This window comes from Charadrius vociferus, unplaced genomic scaffold, assembly GCF_000708025.1.
Source record: "Charadrius vociferus isolate BGI_N301 unplaced genomic scaffold, ASM70802v2 scaffold32, whole genome shotgun sequence".
Taxonomy (NCBI): domain Eukaryota; kingdom Metazoa; phylum Chordata; class Aves; order Charadriiformes; family Charadriidae; genus Charadrius; species Charadrius vociferus.
This window is the reverse complement of record NW_009647856.1, coordinates 2,051,595-2,070,302: the sequence shown is the minus strand read 5'-3', so window position 1 is coordinate 2,070,302 and position 18,708 is coordinate 2,051,595. Positions and strand designations below refer to the sequence as shown.

The 18,708-nt window shown below is 38.6% G+C and overlaps 1 protein-coding gene across 1 annotated transcript in view; it reads left to right on the top strand.

Moving 5' to 3' along the window:
* The window catches only part of SEMA3C (sema domain, immunoglobulin domain (Ig), short basic domain, secreted, (semaphorin) 3C), a 120,213-nt gene extending 102,836 nt beyond the window's left edge, over window positions 1–17,377 (top strand). The window contains exons 12-17 of the mRNA XM_009882925.1: window positions 4,482–4,570; window positions 6,762–6,803; window positions 8,061–8,218; window positions 11,205–11,272; window positions 14,447–14,577; window positions 16,531–17,377. Of these exons, the coding sequence (XP_009881227.1) occupies window positions 4,482–4,570; window positions 6,762–6,803; window positions 8,061–8,218; window positions 11,205–11,272; window positions 14,447–14,577; window positions 16,531–16,944 (902 nt within the window). The 3' untranslated portion in view covers window positions 16,945–17,377. The remainder of the gene's footprint in view (window positions 1–4,481; window positions 4,571–6,761; window positions 6,804–8,060; window positions 8,219–11,204; window positions 11,273–14,446; window positions 14,578–16,530) is intronic.
* Window positions 17,378–18,708: the final 1,331 nt, after the last annotated feature.

The following is an 18,708-nucleotide window of genomic DNA, read 5'->3' as shown; positions in this document are numbered from 1 at the left end:
AACATTTTTTCAAGCAGTGAGGTTTTAAGCATTCTGCAAACTCTGCTTTCTTTTTGTTCATAATTGTATTTGTTTGCATAAGGTTCAACCCAGATTAGAGACCAAAAATAATTAAGCTGCCATCAGGCTGGCATGTACAATGTGGAGAAAAGTTTTCAGAGGGTGTCCAGCAATGCCTGACAGATCAAGGATGGGGGATTATCTGAGGAGGCTCTGTGAAGCTCCTGGCAGGGTAGCAGTTGGTGTCTGTTACAGTCATGTTTTTCTGATGTGGAAAAGTCCGGAGTTTTATTTGTGGTTCAATTTGTGCATGTGATGAGGCTCAGGGGTGGATGGGTGCTGACTCTCTTTGAGGTTCACAATATTGACAACAGCAGTGTTCACTTAGGGCTGGGGAAGAAAAGCTAGTAAAAATTCAGAGAATGAGATTTAAATTCAGACCTGCAGATTCAGCTTCTGGAATACAGATTCCAGCCAAACACCTGTGTATTTTTCATTGTTATTCATTAAGCTTTGCTTTTCCATTGCCCATGGTCAGCCAGACCAGGAATTAATGTAATCAGGCATAGCCCCACTGGTATCAGTGAAGCTTAGCTTATTAATACCAGCCCAGAATCATGCCCTGCATTTCAAGGAAATGTGTTGTGGTGTTTTTTTTCTTCTTCTTCTTGTTATTATTATTATTATTTATTTGTCTCTCTCTCCTTCCTTGTTCTTTTATTTGACTGCCTTCCTTCTCCATTTATTTCCCACTCTGCATACTCTCTACAGCACTTTTTATCCTACAGGACATTAACACTTTCCTCTCTCATGATTTCCTCTCGGAGGGAACATGATCTCAGTAACATTGTCTTCCACATCAGGCTGGGAAACTGCAGTTTTTCAAGCAGGTTTGAAACAGAAAACCAGTCATTATGAATCTCCCTTGTCCTCTTGCTGCCTGCTTGAGGGAGATTCCTTCTCGTTTGTCTGTCTGCCCTTGACTCACAGGCTGCTGGGCTGATGCAAGGCTGCAAACAGCTCCTGGTGAAAAGTCAGGGAGATGGGGAGCACAAATCTGCCTCTTCACTTCATACACTCCAGTGGTGGATTGATATTCTGGAGACACAATAGCTTTTTTCATGACTATGTGAAATCATAACAACGTAGAACTGTTTTCTAGTGGATTTCTGGAAGTAGCAAGTAAACGGAGAAGGAAACCATCCTGTTCACTTTTATGATTTTTACAGAATTTACTTATAATGTCATGTGTCGACCTAAATGTGAAAAAAATTGACTTATACTTGTTCAGTGATCTTTTATACCTGACTCACAAGACAAAAGATTATCTATTGTGAAATACAGTGGGAAACAGCTCAGGCTCTGCTATTTTGCATATATCTCCAGCAGCGCACAGTGCTGCAACCTTTCTTCTGACCGAGGGCATTTAGTTTGCTGCCTTGCCATTAAAGGAAATAAGCAAAGCTCAGATGTACCATAAACTTTCTGACATGGACATGTATAAGTGACTTGATTTGTCAGCTGTCGTGCTTATAGTGGAGACCTCAGTACTACTGAGAAAGGAATAAGAAGTGTTTTCTGGGCACAAATATTTGCTTTTCACTTATTAAAGAACAGGCTGAGAAACAGTAGAAAAACTCTGGGGTGAAGGGCTATAGCCTACAAGCCGTGCAGTGTTGGAAGTAGGTGTATATATATAAATATGTACAGACTATTGGAATTCCTTGCTTTAAGTGGTTTCATTTAATAAATAGCTTTTTATTGCCTACTTTCCCTAACATGAATATTTATTTTAAGTGTTGTATTAAGTTTACTAATACCTTTAAAACAATGGAACATTCCTTTCTGCAATGATCTGTCCTTCATTGTACAACACTGAGTCAAATCGAATGGTAAAATATTGAGTCAAAGGGAATGAATACCAAGGTAAACAGTCCTTAACTCTGTGTATTTTGCTGGGGTGTGACAAAAAGGCAGATAGGAACCTAGTTTTCAAATAAGAAAGGTTATTAGGACACAAGGACTTGGCGTCAGGCATTATCAGTAGTTTCTGTGCCAATGCCCAGGATAAAATCTCCCCTTAGGTTCTGATTTCAGTTTGGGGCAATGTTTGAGGACCAAAGACAATTTAGGAGTTTTAAATGTGTGGCATGTGCTAATGGATCATTGAAATAAACCGGTTCTTCAGAGGCTCTGCAGCCTTACATTCCTTTGCAGGTAAGGTCACTGTCAACATGCTTAGTACTCTGTACGTCAGGGTTACAGGTAGCCGACGCTTCGCAGGCAGCTGAAAAACATCACAAAAGGCTGAAACTCCTTTCTGCACTTCTGATACAGTATTTTATATGGTATAGTTTAATGTTAGAGAGAGGACATTGATAAAAGGATGCAAAGAGGCAGAGGTAGACTGGACTTAAGCTGTGTATACTCGTGAGTGGGTTATTCCCTTTAGCAGGAGCAGAAATGCACACACACACATGCACGCACATGCTTCTCCTTAGCTCCAACGAGGGATGCATCTGCAGCAGTTTAAAGCTTCGGTGGGTCCTGGCAGTTAGTAAATCTCTCTCAGGTTCTCATAGCTTTGCTAATACTGGCACCCAGTCTAGACCACAGCTGTGCTATCACAAGATTTAGTTTCAGTAAAGTTTCTTCGGAAGGAACTGGTTTATCATGCCATTGCATAATGAGAATAAATGTTCTCCATAGAAAATTCTCATGAAAAATTCATGCCTAACGTGCCCTGAGCATGTACAATTGATAACTACCTATTTTTAAGTCTTGTCAGCTTTCAATTTCTCTTTTCCTTTTTTTTAAATGACAAAATACTGCAATGTGCTCTCTGTGTGTGGTCATGTCATTACATACCAATATTCTGGCTTTAAAACTTTTTTTTTTTTTAAATAAAAGATATTATTATTTGCTGGCTTCCTCCAGGGAAATAAGAAGATGTAAATTATTTACTGTAACCAACTTGCCCTGCAGCTCCAGCTATGGAATTTAGTCACTGACCTTAAAAGCAAAAGCAAAATTGCCCTTTTTCAGTTTACGTTGTCTGCATCAGGAATTGCCAAACAGGAAGCTGAGATTTCCTTTCCTTGGTCACAAATTCATAGAAATACACATAGATACTGACCTATATTGTGCTGTACTAATGTTTCACTAACCGCACAAGTCTATATTGCTCATAAAACTTTTGAAGCCCAAACAGAATCGATACCATGTGGTCTCGTTCCTCAGAATCAATATTGAGCAAATAAATTTATTCTATTCAGACTGATTTTCAGGCCTTTCAGGCAAAAGGAATTCTATGTGCTGTGCTTTCTCCAAGTAAAAATGCTTGTCCTTGTGATTCTCCCACTGTCTGCCCTTTCTGCCTCATCAGAAATACTTCAGTGGCGGTCTCAGCCTTTAAGAGCCTTCACCGATGGGCCCGTCCATCTCATATATTCTTTCCATGTAACAAATTTGGAAAACTAATCACAAATATCCCTTTGGTCTCACGCATCACATCTACCCTGCAAAAACACTGCCATTGCCCCATTCTTCTTACTTCTTATTCTTTTGACCTGTGTGGATTTGGGAGGCTTGGAACTTTATTTTGAGAGGGCAGCCATGATAAAGTAGCTACAGTATCTTCACCTTGCTTTTTCTTTTTTTCCTTACAGACCAAAATATTAAATCATACCAATATGTAATGGACTTGATTATTGTTTGTCTCTTCTGGAAAAGAAGAGACACCTTGGTTTAGGTGAAGATAGAGTTATTCTTTGAAAGTTTTACCTTTCTTGTCATCAATTGTCATTATGTTTTATTAATGAATATGAATATATATTAAATTCTGCAGTAGCTCCACTTTACCTGTTTGTATTGCTGTGTTTTTACTTTAAGATCATTAGGATTTCTCCGCCAAAAGGGTTGTCAAGCATTGGAACAGGCTGCCTGGGGAAGTGGTTGAGTCACCATCCTTGGAGATATTTAAAAGACCAGTAGATGTGGTGCTGAGGGACATGGTTTAGTGGTGGACTTGGCAGTGGTAGTTGACAGTTGGACTTGATCTTAAAGGTCCTTTCCAACCTAGATGATTCTATGATTCTGGGAAAGAGAATTCCTCTGTCTGTGTGTCTGTACAGCAACTAGTACAGAAGATACTGATTTTGATTGACATTTTTGGGTAGAATGGCAACAGTAATTGTAGTAACTCCAATCTTACCATGACTTCTTCATGCTTATAGATGACAATAATACCATACACAAGCCATGTACAAATTATCCACAGTGTGTGACTTTTGAATTAATCATCTCATGGTTCTTTCTGACCCCAAACACTGGAGATTACTGAACATCTTTTAATATCTTTCTCTGTGTCACAGTGCTTGCCTTTTTGGTTTCTTTACATAATTGATAGTGGTGCATCTGCTTTTGTGGCTTTTTTTCCTCTCTCTCTGACACATGGTCTTACTTTTTCTCATCTTTTCCAGATCAAGGAACCGTGCAAAAAGTTGTTGTCCTCCCCACCAACTTCTCTGCAAGTGGAGAACTCATTTTAGAAGAGCTGGAGGTTTTTCAGGTTTGGCTTGCTTCTGCTTTTACTCTTCCAATGTGTATGTTCACACAAACACTTTGTTCTAAGAGACTTTGGCAAGTGCAACTGTGACTTGATAAAAGATCAAGTTAATGTGCATACTGTCAGCTTGATACCCACCCAAAGAGGAATACGAAATGTCCGCTGTTACGAAGGCTGTAGCTAGCTTAAGGGTTTGTTTTTTTTATCCCCCTCCCCTGTTTAAGTCGCTTATTTTTTATATTGTTATACTGGCTAGAAGGATTTTGATAACCACATTTTTATGAGGTCACATTGTAGTGGCAGAAGGCAACTTTAATCATTGTCATCACATACTGAGACTGTCGCTACTTACAGATGGAATCTAAGATTTTTGTACTTCTTTGATTATCTGATAACCTTCCTGATTCTGAGCTGCAGAATGGAAGCAAAGTGGTGTTGTTTTTGCTTAACTCCAGTTCTTCAAAGCCACATGCCTCTGGAGTCAAGAAAGCTACAAGCTTAACACAACAGAAGCTGAAAAGAAACACAAACAACTACAGGGAGAAATAAAGGAATAGCCTCTGTCAGTCACTCTGGCATGTAGCGGCTTGTAATAACCTAAAGAAAATGTTCACCCTCATGTCGAAAAATCCCTTTCAAACTTTTGAATGGGCTATTCTTTAAAACAGGTAGTCTTGGGGCAAATGGTACTATGCATTTATAAACTTACTTAAGGGTTTTGTCATGGACTTTTCTCTGTTTCATTGAGGGGATACAAATTAAGCTTTTTTATCTAGTACAGGCAGAATAAACATTTTCTTTAAGAAAAGGAATGCACTCTGTGTTAACCCTCATAAAGGCATAATTAGTCTTCCTAGGCTTTTGTTGAAGACTTCCCTTTAAAAAAGATATTTGTGAGTAATATTACCTAAAGAGTACCCTTCACCCAAGTATTACTAATTCCATCTACCGAAAGGCGAAGTAACACAGGAAGCAGATGGGTGGGTTAAGAGGAATCCTGACCTCAAATCTTGTTTCTGGGCCTCTGTGCACAGACTTTTTTATCCTGAACCCTAAAAATCATGTTATCTTAACCTCTGCCATTGTCATCTGTGCAGGCAGCATGGCAGTATTTTGATAAGTCTCTCCAAGAGGGGGAATGAGATCACTGGCTCTGTGCTAGTAAATATCAGGAGTAAGCAAAGCACCGATTCCTTTCTGGAGTATAAGCAAGGAAAGGAGAATGTGGCATCAGATCCAATGTTGCATTTGACCTTGAGTCTCCAGGCAGTTCATGAAATAGTGCAACAGCTCTAAACTCCTTCAAGACTTTGCCAATTCACATGGTTCATAGCCAGATTTTCTAGTCCTGGTCTCCCTGCTCTGCGTGTAGTCCACTGCAATTAATCCTAGCCCACCGTTATGGCTTTCCTTTGTGACTGAGCAAATGCTAAATCTTAAAAAAAATGCTGAGCATTTTTATTACCATCAATTTTTATCATTTGTTTGGATGAGAATAATTAATTGCTTCACTTGCTTAGGGCAATGAACGTGATAATTCCCTTTCCAGCTCTTTACCGTTTGGTTTGGACACAGACAATAATAGACTGCAGTGATGACACACAGTAGTATACAGTACTGTCTCTGGGAAAGAAACATTCAATAACACTCATGCCATTTTTAATATTCTAGTCATTGATAATCTGAAAGTATATGTTGGATGGTAACCAAACTGTATGCACTGGAGATAATGTGTAGGAGAAATATGACATATTCTTATCTGGATCATGTGGTAAATATGCATGAGCCTATTGTGTGATTTTTCTTTATCATCGTCAAAGAACAAACATTGTTTCTTATTACGATGTGAGAGTAATGGCTTCAAAACACATTGCTCCTATATTGCTGGGATAACCCAGATGCATGTTAATTAGAAGTGTACAAAAACTTGATGCATGTGAGTAATAATAATGCAGTTGAGTTTAGCCAATACACTTAGTGAGACATTACTTGTATTTATGTCATTTGTTTAATTCTGAAAATAGCAAAAAATTGGTAGGAGTGAGTGATGCCTATCCAAGATACAAAAAATTATAGTTGTTTTTTTTTTTTTTTTTTAAATATGACTTAGGTTTTATCTAATTTTAAATTTTAATGTTGGGACAGTATTAACAAGAGAGTCCTTGTAAATGTGGTTTGGAATTTTGTCTTTCAGAGTAATTCTCCTATAACAACAATGAAGATTTCATCTAAAAAGGTAAAGAAAAGTGGAATGCTCACGTAGTGCTTGTTAACTGAGAAATAAATTGACTTAAAGGTGTTAGAATACTAATTGTTGTGCAACATACTAAATATAGGCAGGAGATTTTCCAAAAGGAATATGGAGAAACTTGACTGTTTGCATGAGCTGTTTATATGCCCCACAGCCACTAAGACAAAACAATTCCTATTCATTGCATTTCATTTCTAATTGACTGAAAGTGTCCTTTTTTGTTGTTTTCTTTTTGACAATCAAGGAAAAACAACTACTAAAAGAGGAAATTTGCCTTCCCCTTTTTTTTCTGTAAGTCCTAAATAGAAATTTTCCCTTGGAAGTCCAGTCAATGCAAAAAGGCAATGTCGGGGCTGTTGGGTCCACGGAACAATTGTGAGTGTTTGTTTATCAGTAATAAATGATGGCAATAAAAATGATGGAAACAGCTGAGAGTATTTCTGCTGAAATGTTAAATATCGAGACTAAAAATATGTATTCCATCATTTTGCAAGCAACATATTGCTCAAGATTTAAAAACTACTAATAAGTAAACATTATTCACTAAATTGAATTCAGTGAATCTTTTTAGTTTTATGACAGAAAGATCAGGGCAATTTCAAGGGTTTTTTTCAATATTAATTTATATTTTAAGAATAATTGATTAATTGTTTCTGAGTAAAACAGTCATTTTGGCCCAGATTTTCCTGATGACTTTGAACTTCTTGTGCAAAAGCTCTCATTTATTATAAAAGTTCTTTTGGCTTATTTTTCCAGGTATGTAAGTCTATCAGAATCTGGCCCTAAGCCTCAACATAATCTCTAGGTTTTATGTCTTGGAAGTCCATGCGCTGGAGAATCCAACTAGGAACTCTGCATAATATTTATTAAAGTGACTATATGCAGAGAAAATACTTAGTTCAAAGGCTTGAGCCAATAAACCTCACTGAATAAGAACCAAGTTCTCAAATCTGAGCAATATTAACTCACTCTGTCTGCCCTAGAACAGAACAATGACACTCAATGTCCAAAAAGCATTAACATTCTGCAGTGTTTCTAAGTGTTTTCTAACAGGAAGGTGGAAATATTATAGGCCCGTTCACCTGGGAGATTTCTGTTTATCTTGGCTTTATATATATTAGTGGCTCCCCTCTTGGTCTTGACTTAATTCCAAAATTAACTGAAAGGTTTTTAGGTGTGTTAGCCGAGTCTCGGGTGAAGCTCCTCCACATCTGAAACAAATCTTTCCGTTTCCGTCGACAGCAACAGTTGTACGTGAGCTCAGACGAAGGGGTCACCCAGGTATCCCTGCACCGCTGCCACATCTACGGCACCGCCTGCGCTGACTGCTGCCTCGCCCGAGATCCCTACTGCGCCTGGGATGGCAACTCCTGCTCCAGGTTTTATCCCACAGGGAAAAGGTGAGCAGCAAAATCCGGCAGGAGAGAAGGCTTTTGTTCTGCTATGTAGCCCGGAGTGTTGTAATGCCATGGAGAAGTGAGATGTCGTTCCTTTCGGGAGCACGTACAAACAATACCTCCCTAGCTATTGTGCTCGGCATTGTTTATCGCCTAGGAGTGCATGCTGCAAGAGTGTATGATAAAGAGCTTGCCTTTTCATATTTAAAGCAATGGACTGAAAAAAAGAAAAAAAACCCACCCTGTTCCTAATCATAAATATTAATCCTTCTGTCTCGTACACACAAAATCAGTGTAACATTTGTTTCCTTTGATTAAATTCAGTTGCTCACTATGGATGTAATTACGATAGCCCTAAATACAGGAAAATATCTCTCAGGCTGTCTGAGGAATACGGTCGGGCTTTTTGGGTTTTTTTTTTGTTCCTCATTTGCTCCTAAGTGAGAAGAATTATTTCCAGGGAAATTTTAGGCAAATGTGATTTCCATGTAATGCCTGCAGATTTGGGGGTTTTGACATGAGATTTATTAAAGCAGACAGGGAAAGCAATTTCTCTTTAATTTACAACAGAGCTAATAGTCCATCTCATAATTCTCATGCAAAACAGGAGCCTCTTTCCGCCTCCCAAGGGAAATATTTAATAGCGGGAGGCTGTAGCGAGCTCTTGTGTTACTAAGATTTCACTTCATGCGCAAACAAAGCTACAGAATACACAATGAGGTGTTGCTGCAGAGAAGACAAACCTTTCAGGTGTACGCCACAGTTTTACCCACTGTGCTCACTCCCTGCACCTGAGCTGCAGATGCAGAAGACCAGATACAGTTAATGGGTGTCACTCCTTTACCTACATGGAGGGAGACAGCAGACAGAAACAGGCAAAGCTTGGCTCTGCTCCAGTGCCCCAACCAGCTGATGACAATGTCATCCCCTGGGATTAAAGACAATTATTTTTGTTATTAAAATTTTTCTTGATTCATTCCTTACTTCAGACTAAAAGGTAAAGCCCAGCCTGGCCGTGTAGCAGTTGGTAAAATATCTGGGGTTTTTATCGCTTTCACTCAGCATATTCAGCCTCCAGTCTGCAAACTGACTGTTTTCTTCCATGGAACAAAGGTCAGAAGATGGGGGGAAGAAAGAGAAGAAAAATCCCTGAGTCTCAGGCCACCTAACTCCTACACTAACATAGTTGCTGAAAGACATAATGAGCAGTCAGGTATACCCAGTCTGTGCTGTTCCCAGTGGATTCCGTGCCATCCCCGTTATATACACCCAGGGTTATTTGCACTGGGGCTTGCTTTCATGCTGACATTTTGTTTGCAATTTTCTTTTTATATCAAACCAAAATAAATACCTAAAACTGTATGGAAAAAGAAAATAATCTGTTTTTCATGTGTAAAGGAAATGAGTTGTCCCTTTATCTAACAAGAGAGATTATGAAGGAGAAAACATTGGTAATTAGAGCCAAATCCCATAGTCTAGACAGTAGTATCTGTGGGACACATTTGCTTATTTGCTTCTTTTGACACTTCAGTCTCCCATGGATTACTGCAGTGCCTCGTCCAACATTGATTTACCTCAAAACATCTGACAGTATTATCTTTATTTTCTAAACACCACCTTCTCAACCTTTTTTTATAAGTATCAAACTGTAAGTTTACATTCTCAGAACTGCTTAATGCAAGCAGCATGCCATTTCTGACAGTGCGGAGCCGCTCACAGTAGCACAGGAATCCCGAAATTCACTCAGAAATTCTTCATTGTCTCCTTTGACTCACATAAATAGTTGACAAAGGTTAAGATCCCAAGGCATAAGATGAAATATTTTTGATGGTAAACATCAAAAACATACTTGGAATGTCAGAAATGGCTCCTTTGAAACATCACCTTTCGAATGTTTCCATTTAAAACAATGCAGTGGAGGATCAGGTGACACAGGATTATAAACACTGTCTCTGGGTGTTTGTGCAGTACCTGGTGTAACGTGGCCACGGAGGCATCACCCTTCACTCAGTGGTACTGGAGCTCCAGGGGCTTTTTGTGGTTTCTGATCTCACGAGTGATTAGTGCACAGTTCAGAACGCAGCTGCTACATATCCCGGCAGCAGCCATTTGCAACCATCTATCGCCAATGTATTTTTTTGTTGAACTTGCTAAATATTGAACCAACTTACAGAATATTCAGCAAACAAAATAATATATCTTAAGAATAAAAAAAAAATGCAGGTACCAGATTTCCATGCACTGAATTCTGTCAGCTATGACCTGCTGGCTGAGGAGGACTGAAATGCCAGTATTCCCAGTCCCAGTAAGCTCCCTAGCTTGTTTCCTGCAGAATAGTGATTTTGCATCTGACATCCAAATAATATAACAAAGTCTCGTTTAGAAGTATTCTGAGACTTGGTGAGTTTGAGTATCTTTTGGAAGTAGTCACATACAAGTAGAGGACAGAACTGAATCTTAGCTCTCCACCATTCTGGATGAACACTTTAGTCACTCTGCTACCAAGGTGGCTACGGGCACCAAAAATAAGGTCCCTGCCAAAATCAAGGGGGGAATATGCCCTATATCATAATTTTCGGTTGGTGCATTAGATATGAGCACTGTGACTCTTATGCATCTCATTCTTAGGTGCTTGCCTTTATGAAGAGTTCCAGCTGGGGGTTCTGGCTTTGAATGCTAGGTTTTGCAGCAGTGACTGTATGTCTATTTTATGCATCACCTCTAGACCTTCCATCTCTATACCTCCATTAAAAACTACTTTACCTACCAAAATTACAACCATTTTATAAACTTCAGCAAACGGATTATTCACTTAAATACTATCTTCACTGTAGGAAGCCTTCCAAGAGTAAAGCACACTCACAGTAGGTCATGAACTATCCCTAACTGTTGATCTAGTAAAAAAAACCCTCAAAGCCACAAATAAAAAAGTGTTTATTTGCAGTGTAGGTATCTTGGAATAACATTTTGTTTTTACAAAATATTTCAGGAGGAGTCGTAGGCAAGACGTGAGACATGGAAACCCTCTGACTCAGTGCCGAGGTTTCAACCTGAAAGGTACTGTAATTTGGAGATTCTCATGCTATATAAAGAATGCATGGCTTTCCTTTTGTGATTCATCATAACTCACATTATCTGTGTGGTTTACTGGTAAAGCATAATTATTTTCCAAGTCTGAGTTTTGTTTTGATTTGCTTTTAACATCTTTCCTTGCAATTACATGAAACTTGCATGTATATGATAAAATGATGAACTATGGAAGACATAGTTCAGCATACACGAAATGAGAAGCTGACAATGTTGACTAGAAACAGGTACAGTTAATTTGAGGGATGTTCTACTTCTGAATCCATTCAGTCTTTATTAATCCCTCTCCATGCTGAGTCTTGGATTATTCTACATATCTGAGGCCATATTGTGTTTTGGACCATATGTTTCAGGAAACAGCAGGTGCTCGGCCCTGTCTTTTGGGTTATGATTATTCCTTTCTCCCTTTACATGGGAAAATAACCCATTCAAAATGTATTTATGAAGTCCCTTACTTCCAGCTGTGCAACAGTTCCGTCAGCCTGGCACGGTGCAGGTGGACAGGGAAGCCAATGTCCTGCCCTCCCAGCTACCACTTTCTCCAGATTTATGTACACCAGTCAAATATCGCCAAAGTCATAGTAAGAGTAGACACATACATAAAGGCAGCTATAATCCTATAAACCAAGGGCACACATCAGAGAATTAAGCTCCTTTCACCTCTGTTTCTGAGCCTGCACTTTGAAGTGCATTCTTTTCTGTACCATCTGGAGACCAAATAATAGACCTGATTGTAAATTTTTGATTGAATATTTTCAGTAAAAGAACAATGGTTTAGGAGTTACTTGTGCAAAGTTCAGTTAATAAAAATTCCACTGAAATGGTCTTTACTGGGTCTTGGAAGAATCTTCTGGATCAAAACAGACCACAACAGTCTATTGGGTGCAGATCCCTCAGCCCAAATGTGGCTAATCCTGCTCTAGTTGCCAATCTACAGCACCAGCGGGTCTTTCTCCATGACTCAGTATTAGGTCATTTATATGAAGCTGAATAGCTTGAACAGGTAATTACAAAAGATGACCCCACCATTAGAGTATGCACCTGAGTGCTGAGAGACCCATATTAAAGCTTAGGCTCTGAATCATGAAGTAACTTGAGCTGCAAGTCCTACTTTGTAGGTGTGTGTTGTGACCATCCACCCATTGTCTGTCCCAAGGGTGGGTGTCTCCTCTTTCGATGTGGAAAATGTGAAAATGTCAACTGTCTGCCTTCTGGGCTGAGGGGAAATGAATGTTTAAACCTTGACAGTCTTGTGAAATAGGTTTCTTGTTTTCCAACCATTATTTTTTTTTTTTAAATTTGGATGTATTTATAGGTTTATGTGTTTTAGCAACTTTAAAGGATGTTTTGGTGACAGCAGTGGGATATAGCATAGGTAGATGGCAGCTGTTTCCTCTGTGGAAAAAAGGATAAAAAGAAACAACAACTTAGACTCCTTCAAAATATAATTAAAGTAATTTATAGCAAAACTACTATGTTTGGGGGGGGGGGGGGGGGGAGAATGAGTCGGGAATGGAATCTACCTAAAGGACAAAAGAGCAGAGAGACAGGCAATAGCAAGAAATCTTCCAAGTTCATAAGGAACCATAATCTTGAAACAAAGTATTTAAGCATGGTAGGTTGCATGCCTTAGACCTTTCACCGTGTATAAACTCAGCATTTTTGGCATATTGCAATATTAAAATAAATCATCAAGAACTAAGGGGCTTGTATGATCGCTTTTCAAATGTTTTGTGAAATCTTTAATATTGTTACGCTTGTGTTAGCCCTTATGGCCATTAGAGAAATGCATTTGTGTTCTCTCAATCTTTTTCTTACTTGTATAAGCAGCAGTAGTATGGACTGGGTAAGAAATTATTGATCAATTAAACCAATAAAAATGCTTTTCTGTGATACACCTAGTTCCAGTGTACATAAAAGTAAAAATGATTCTCACTGTTCCACAGCTACAGATAGGTCAGCCCACAGATAAGCTGTTTGCTAGCTTATGGTCTTTGAATGCAAAATATTTCCACATTATTCTCCTGAAAGTTACGGCTGATTTTGGTACAACCTCATAACTGTGCTAAAAACTTTGAAAGATTAGAACCAAGCAAAGTCTCCTTCCTTTAGCAGAATAGATTCCAATTTCACATATCAGTTGATGAAAGAAGCTGAAAAGAAGGGGAGATAAAGTAGAGTCTGAGGAAAACCAGTCTTAGGACTGTGCAAAAATGGAGTCTGATTTTATACATGTAGACCTCTAGGTATTTGCATTTCTCATATTATTTTGTATCCATTGCTCCTTTGTAAAAAAGAAAAAAAAGAAAGAAAAAATATTTTATTTCATATATGATGAAACCCTTTAAATCTGGAAGAGTATTGTTTTCAGGAGAAATATTATAATCTGGGCCAAGCAACAAGCGTCTAAAAGTTCCTATCGGTAACTGCCAATTGTTCATCTATCAAGACTCTAAAGGGGCACAACAAGTCTAAGCGATGACATACGCTCAGCACTTGCCCAGGTGTTACTGGAGTGCTGTAAATCTGTCCTGCTCTCTGTTGCTGGCCTGTCTACCTATTCATTCATCGCATCTCAGATTTCCAGCCAAGTCCCTTCCCGGCCTCGTGGGAGCAGGGGAGGAGCGGGGGCCAAGTCTGCCCTCTCCCGCCTCCCCGTGATACTGCACCCAGCTGGAACAGACGGAGCCGTCTTTAGGGCACGCTGCTGGATTGCGTGTCATACAACCATATTCCACCAACTCGTAAACGGTGAAGTGTGAGGAAATATATTAAATGCTTCATTTTCCTTTGGATAATTCTAGACAGGCGTTCTTGTAGTAGCAGAGAGTGAGGTCACATCAGTTATCCCATCAGCAGAGTTTATCAGCCCACAGGTATCCTTCTTTTTCAGAGCAGACCATGTCAGAGTGAAAACACAGGCAGGTATTTGGAACTGGCCATGCTTCTTTACATTTAATTTATTTTCTTTGAATATTGCGATCCCTAACTTATTGTTGGACAATATCAGGATCATATATTCTTCATTTATTCTTCGTATATACTTCATTTTACCTGTATTGCAAACAGTGCAGACACAGTTACTTGCTTTCTGTATCAAACCACCATTTACAGTAGCCTGACCTGTTTTCTTTTTCTTTCTAGCATACAGAAATGCTGCAGAAATAGTTCAGTACGGAGTAAAAAACAACACCACCTTTCTTGAATGCACACCCAAATCTCCTCAGGCTTCCATTAAATGGCTGCTCCAGAAAGACAATGACAGGAGGAAAGAGGTGAGTAATGTGAGCAGTAGCTCTGGAAGGGACCCCAGTCAGCATCTCATCCGCGGCCCAGAGCAAGGTGAAGGAGCGTTTGTGTTTTCATCAGACAGTCTGGTTACAGTGAAGCTGGAGAATTTCTGTGGATGCAGGACGGTGCCCAGCCCTTTACTCATAGAAATAAGGGCAGACTCTTCGGTATAGCTGGAACTTGACTTTCAGCCCCAGTGATTTCTATCAGAGCAGAACGGCTATCAGAATGTTCCTGTCAACCCCTAAAATCAGAGATCTAGTTAATGAGTTTTTCCTTTGCACCTTACTAATTGCAAACTGAAGGTTTGCAGCAGTCAGGACTTCTTATTGATCTGAGGAAACAGGCATAAAAGCAATAACCTGTGTAAAGTTCAGGAAGAAGTCAGCATGCGGTAGCCCTTCTATGCTATTGAAGAGATAAAAAGTGAAAGTGGGAGAAATGTGAAAGATTTCTTTAGCAAGAAACTAGTCCAGGCTAAGAACACGTATTGACAAAAGCATTTCCCCACCATGGTGCAATCACATTTTCCATTACTGCACTCTCTAAGGCTCTCAAGTTTCAGCACTGTAATATACAGTATGATTGTTTATGGGGAATGTGCCTTTCTTAAGTAATATAAAAGGGGGAAAATTCCATTTCAAATCCAAGGCAGTTACTATATGAATAAAAAGTAACATCTTTCGAAAGGAAATATTAAGCAATATAGTGTCTGTTGATAGATTATAAATACTGAAAAGCATTCTTGTATGAGGCTATTTTCCAAAATCAGAGAGGACTTACAAGCCTTTCACTGAGTCTTTCATGCTGTTCTTCTTATGTACTTTTCAAAGACTCAAGCCGTGTCCTGGCAATCTACGTGCAAATCTTTAACCCTTTGCTTCAGCAGAACATCTCTCTTTTTTGTTCTTATGTTCAATAACTGTATTAGCATCAATGCAGTTTTAAATGACAAGAGACAAACTAAAGCAATCAAAGGATTAATTACATGTCAAGCTCTCAGATTTCTGAAAATCTTACCTCCACCATGTCTACAAAAGTTTACAATAACAGAATAGCGTAAAAAGTAGATGAATTCCCAAGAGAATGAGGTGGAATGCAAAGTGCAGTGGCTCAATAGAAAAAATCATTCATAAGAATATCAGCAGTGGTATTCTTTCAGAATGGGTTAAATCACAGCTGATACACAAAGGGACATGCACACAATCATTTATAATCGGATGATAACTCGACAAACTGTGGTAACTTGCTTCATTTGGATGATGTTACCATCTCCTGGGGCTGTCCAGAGTCTGAAGCCAGAAAGGAAACAGGAGAGTAGAAAAGTTGCTCTTGGTTTCCAATAAGCCAAGTCCCAGCTGAGGCCACTGCAATGAAAACTTTTATACCAGGCTATAGACTCTGCAGTGCAGAGGGAGTTCTTCAGAAGTTAGCCCCAGGAACCTGCTCAAAGTCGAAATGTTTAACGAGGAGCCACCTTGTGTTCAATGCCAGGTCAGCCCCCCGGTTCTGCACCTTTTTTCCATCAAGTCTCAGCAGCAATCTTTGACGCTGGAAGAGACATTCTTGGGGGTGTAACCCTGGCAAATAAAAGTTCATTTCCTCAGCTCTGCTATTTGAACATTATGAAAACTCTTCTTTCATGTCATCTTCAGATTTGTATCTTTTTCTTCATTCTGATCAAATCCGTTGTAACATACCAAATAAAAATATTGAAGTCATTTTCTTTAGCGAAACTTACCAACCTTGAGGTACGTTCTCTCCTAACAGTAGCAATAACAGTGGTCTCTGGGAAATGTGATAAAGAAAAATATAGTACCGTTAAGAAACCCTTTAAGAAAGAAAGAGGTGTTTGAAGTAAGACTTACCAAGAGGTCCAATACTGTATTGTTCCGTACCATACCCTAAGAAGTTCCTTCTGCCTTTTTCCCCTTTAGGTCAAGCTGAATGAGAGGATCATAGCTACTGAGCAAGGACTCCTCATTCGCTCTGTCCAAGACAGCGACCGGGGGCTTTACCACTGCATTGCAACAGAGAACAGCTTCAAGCAGACCTTAGCAAAGATCAATTTCAAAGTGTTGGATTCAGAGATGGTGGCCGTCATGACTGACAAGTGGTCTCCCTGGACCTGGGCCAGCTCAGTGCGAGCGCTGCAGTTCCACCCAAAGGACTTTGTGGGAGCTTTCAGCCACTCAGAAATGCAGATGATCAACCAGTACTGCAAAGACAGTAGACAGCAAGGTCAGCAGAGGGAAGAATCCCAGAAGATGAGAGGGGACTACAGCAAACTAAAGGCCCTTATCAATAGCAGGAAAAGTAGAAATAGAAGGAATCAGTTACCTGGATCTTAATTTTATTTTGTAGTAATAGATATCTTTGTCCTCACTGTAGGGGGCTTATATTTGTCTATTGAGAACAAATTTGAGCAAATCTGATTAAAAATTAAATGAAAATCCTACAAGCCTCAGAAAAGATCTGTCTCCCAATAAAATGCAGTGTAACTTAACTAAAGAAAATAATTCAGAGCATTTTCTTTCCTAGATGCTTACTGACACTCAGCTGGGCTCTGTCCTAGAAGCAGAACTGGGTATTCATCATAACGAGAGTCACCTTTAACATCTCAGTATTTCAATACAGCTGAATAGAAATTTTTACAAAATCAATGCATTATCTTGCAACTCTGGAACTGTACCAGCCAGGCTGGTGGTGAAAGAATCTGGGTTAAGATGTATGCCCAAAGTAGGACGGTACTAAGGTTTCCTTGCACTGCATTTAAGAACATGAGTTTCTTCTTGTTTACTGTTCAATATTGGGTTTACAGCTTTCACTCATTGTTCAAATCATGAATGCATGCTGACAGGAAGCAAGTAAAGTATAGTAGAAATGTTTCATTCATTCAGAGGTCTAATGAAGGAAGGAGTTGAAGAAAAACAAAAAAAAAATTATACTTTATCAGAGGAAGCACTGATTATTGTGCAGAGTATGAGTTGTAATGAATTAATGAGTTCTGGAATGTAACTTAAAATATCTCTGTTCATATTGATTTTTATTAAAATAGGGTGTCCTATAACACTACATAGCTTTATAAGTGGCACAAAGTTAATATGAGAATGTTCATGATACCTGCAATTTCAAAAAACACCTAAGTGACTTAGGTATTTTAGCTGTTTTTCAAAGAATTACACTCCATTTTTTTTCAAAGGACAGAATGTGGGAATACTGTATAGTGTTTACTCAGAAATGAAAAACATAGATTATCTTTAATCTGTTCCATGGTTAAATTGGAGCTGGTGTGCTCCAAGTCATGAGTGTCTTTGAAAATTTTGAAACATTATTTTTTCAACTGTTTTCAAATATTTTAACTAGGATTTTTGAATTAAACCATTTCCATTTTCCAGTCTTTATACCCTTTTTCTTTTCAATGTTGTTTTCACTATTTCCTCTTATTTTCAGTTTTCTGCTGAAAAGAAGATCAGGAAAAGAAAAAGAAAACAAAGAAAGAGGGAAAAATAAAACTGAAAAATGGGTTTGGGTCAGAAACCAAAAAGTATAACAACTTGAGATGCATGTTTAAATGGAAATATTTTTCTTTAAGAAGCAGCTGTCAGTTCTAATGAAGTATGTTTTGTTGAAAATTGGGTAAATGTGCATCAAGCCATCCTGGTAAAAAATATCACTTTGGTTTTTTAGCAATGTTAATGCCAAATTTTTACTATGTAAGAGAGTTTGGAAGCCACTGAGTCTGTTCAAAGGAGATAGATAGCAGGGATTAAAAATGTATGAGTACCTTAGAAAAATTGCAGTTTATTCCATGATATTTTATGATACTATACAAAAATATAAACTAATGTTCAGCTCAAAACTGAGCTATGTTAAGCTCAAAAAAAAAAATAAAAAAGAAGGTATATTTCTGGAAATAAAACTGAAAGAAAATAATTTCTGAACCCAGAGAAGATAAGAAAAAATATTTTTTAAAAGTTGTTAGTTCCAGCCAGTAGCAGATGGATACTGTATTTTAAAACTTAGTTTTAACCATTTTAATGGGTCTTTGTTGAAACTCTTTGGGCATTATTTTGATTCTGCTTCTATTTGAATACTCTGGGAGTAACTCTACA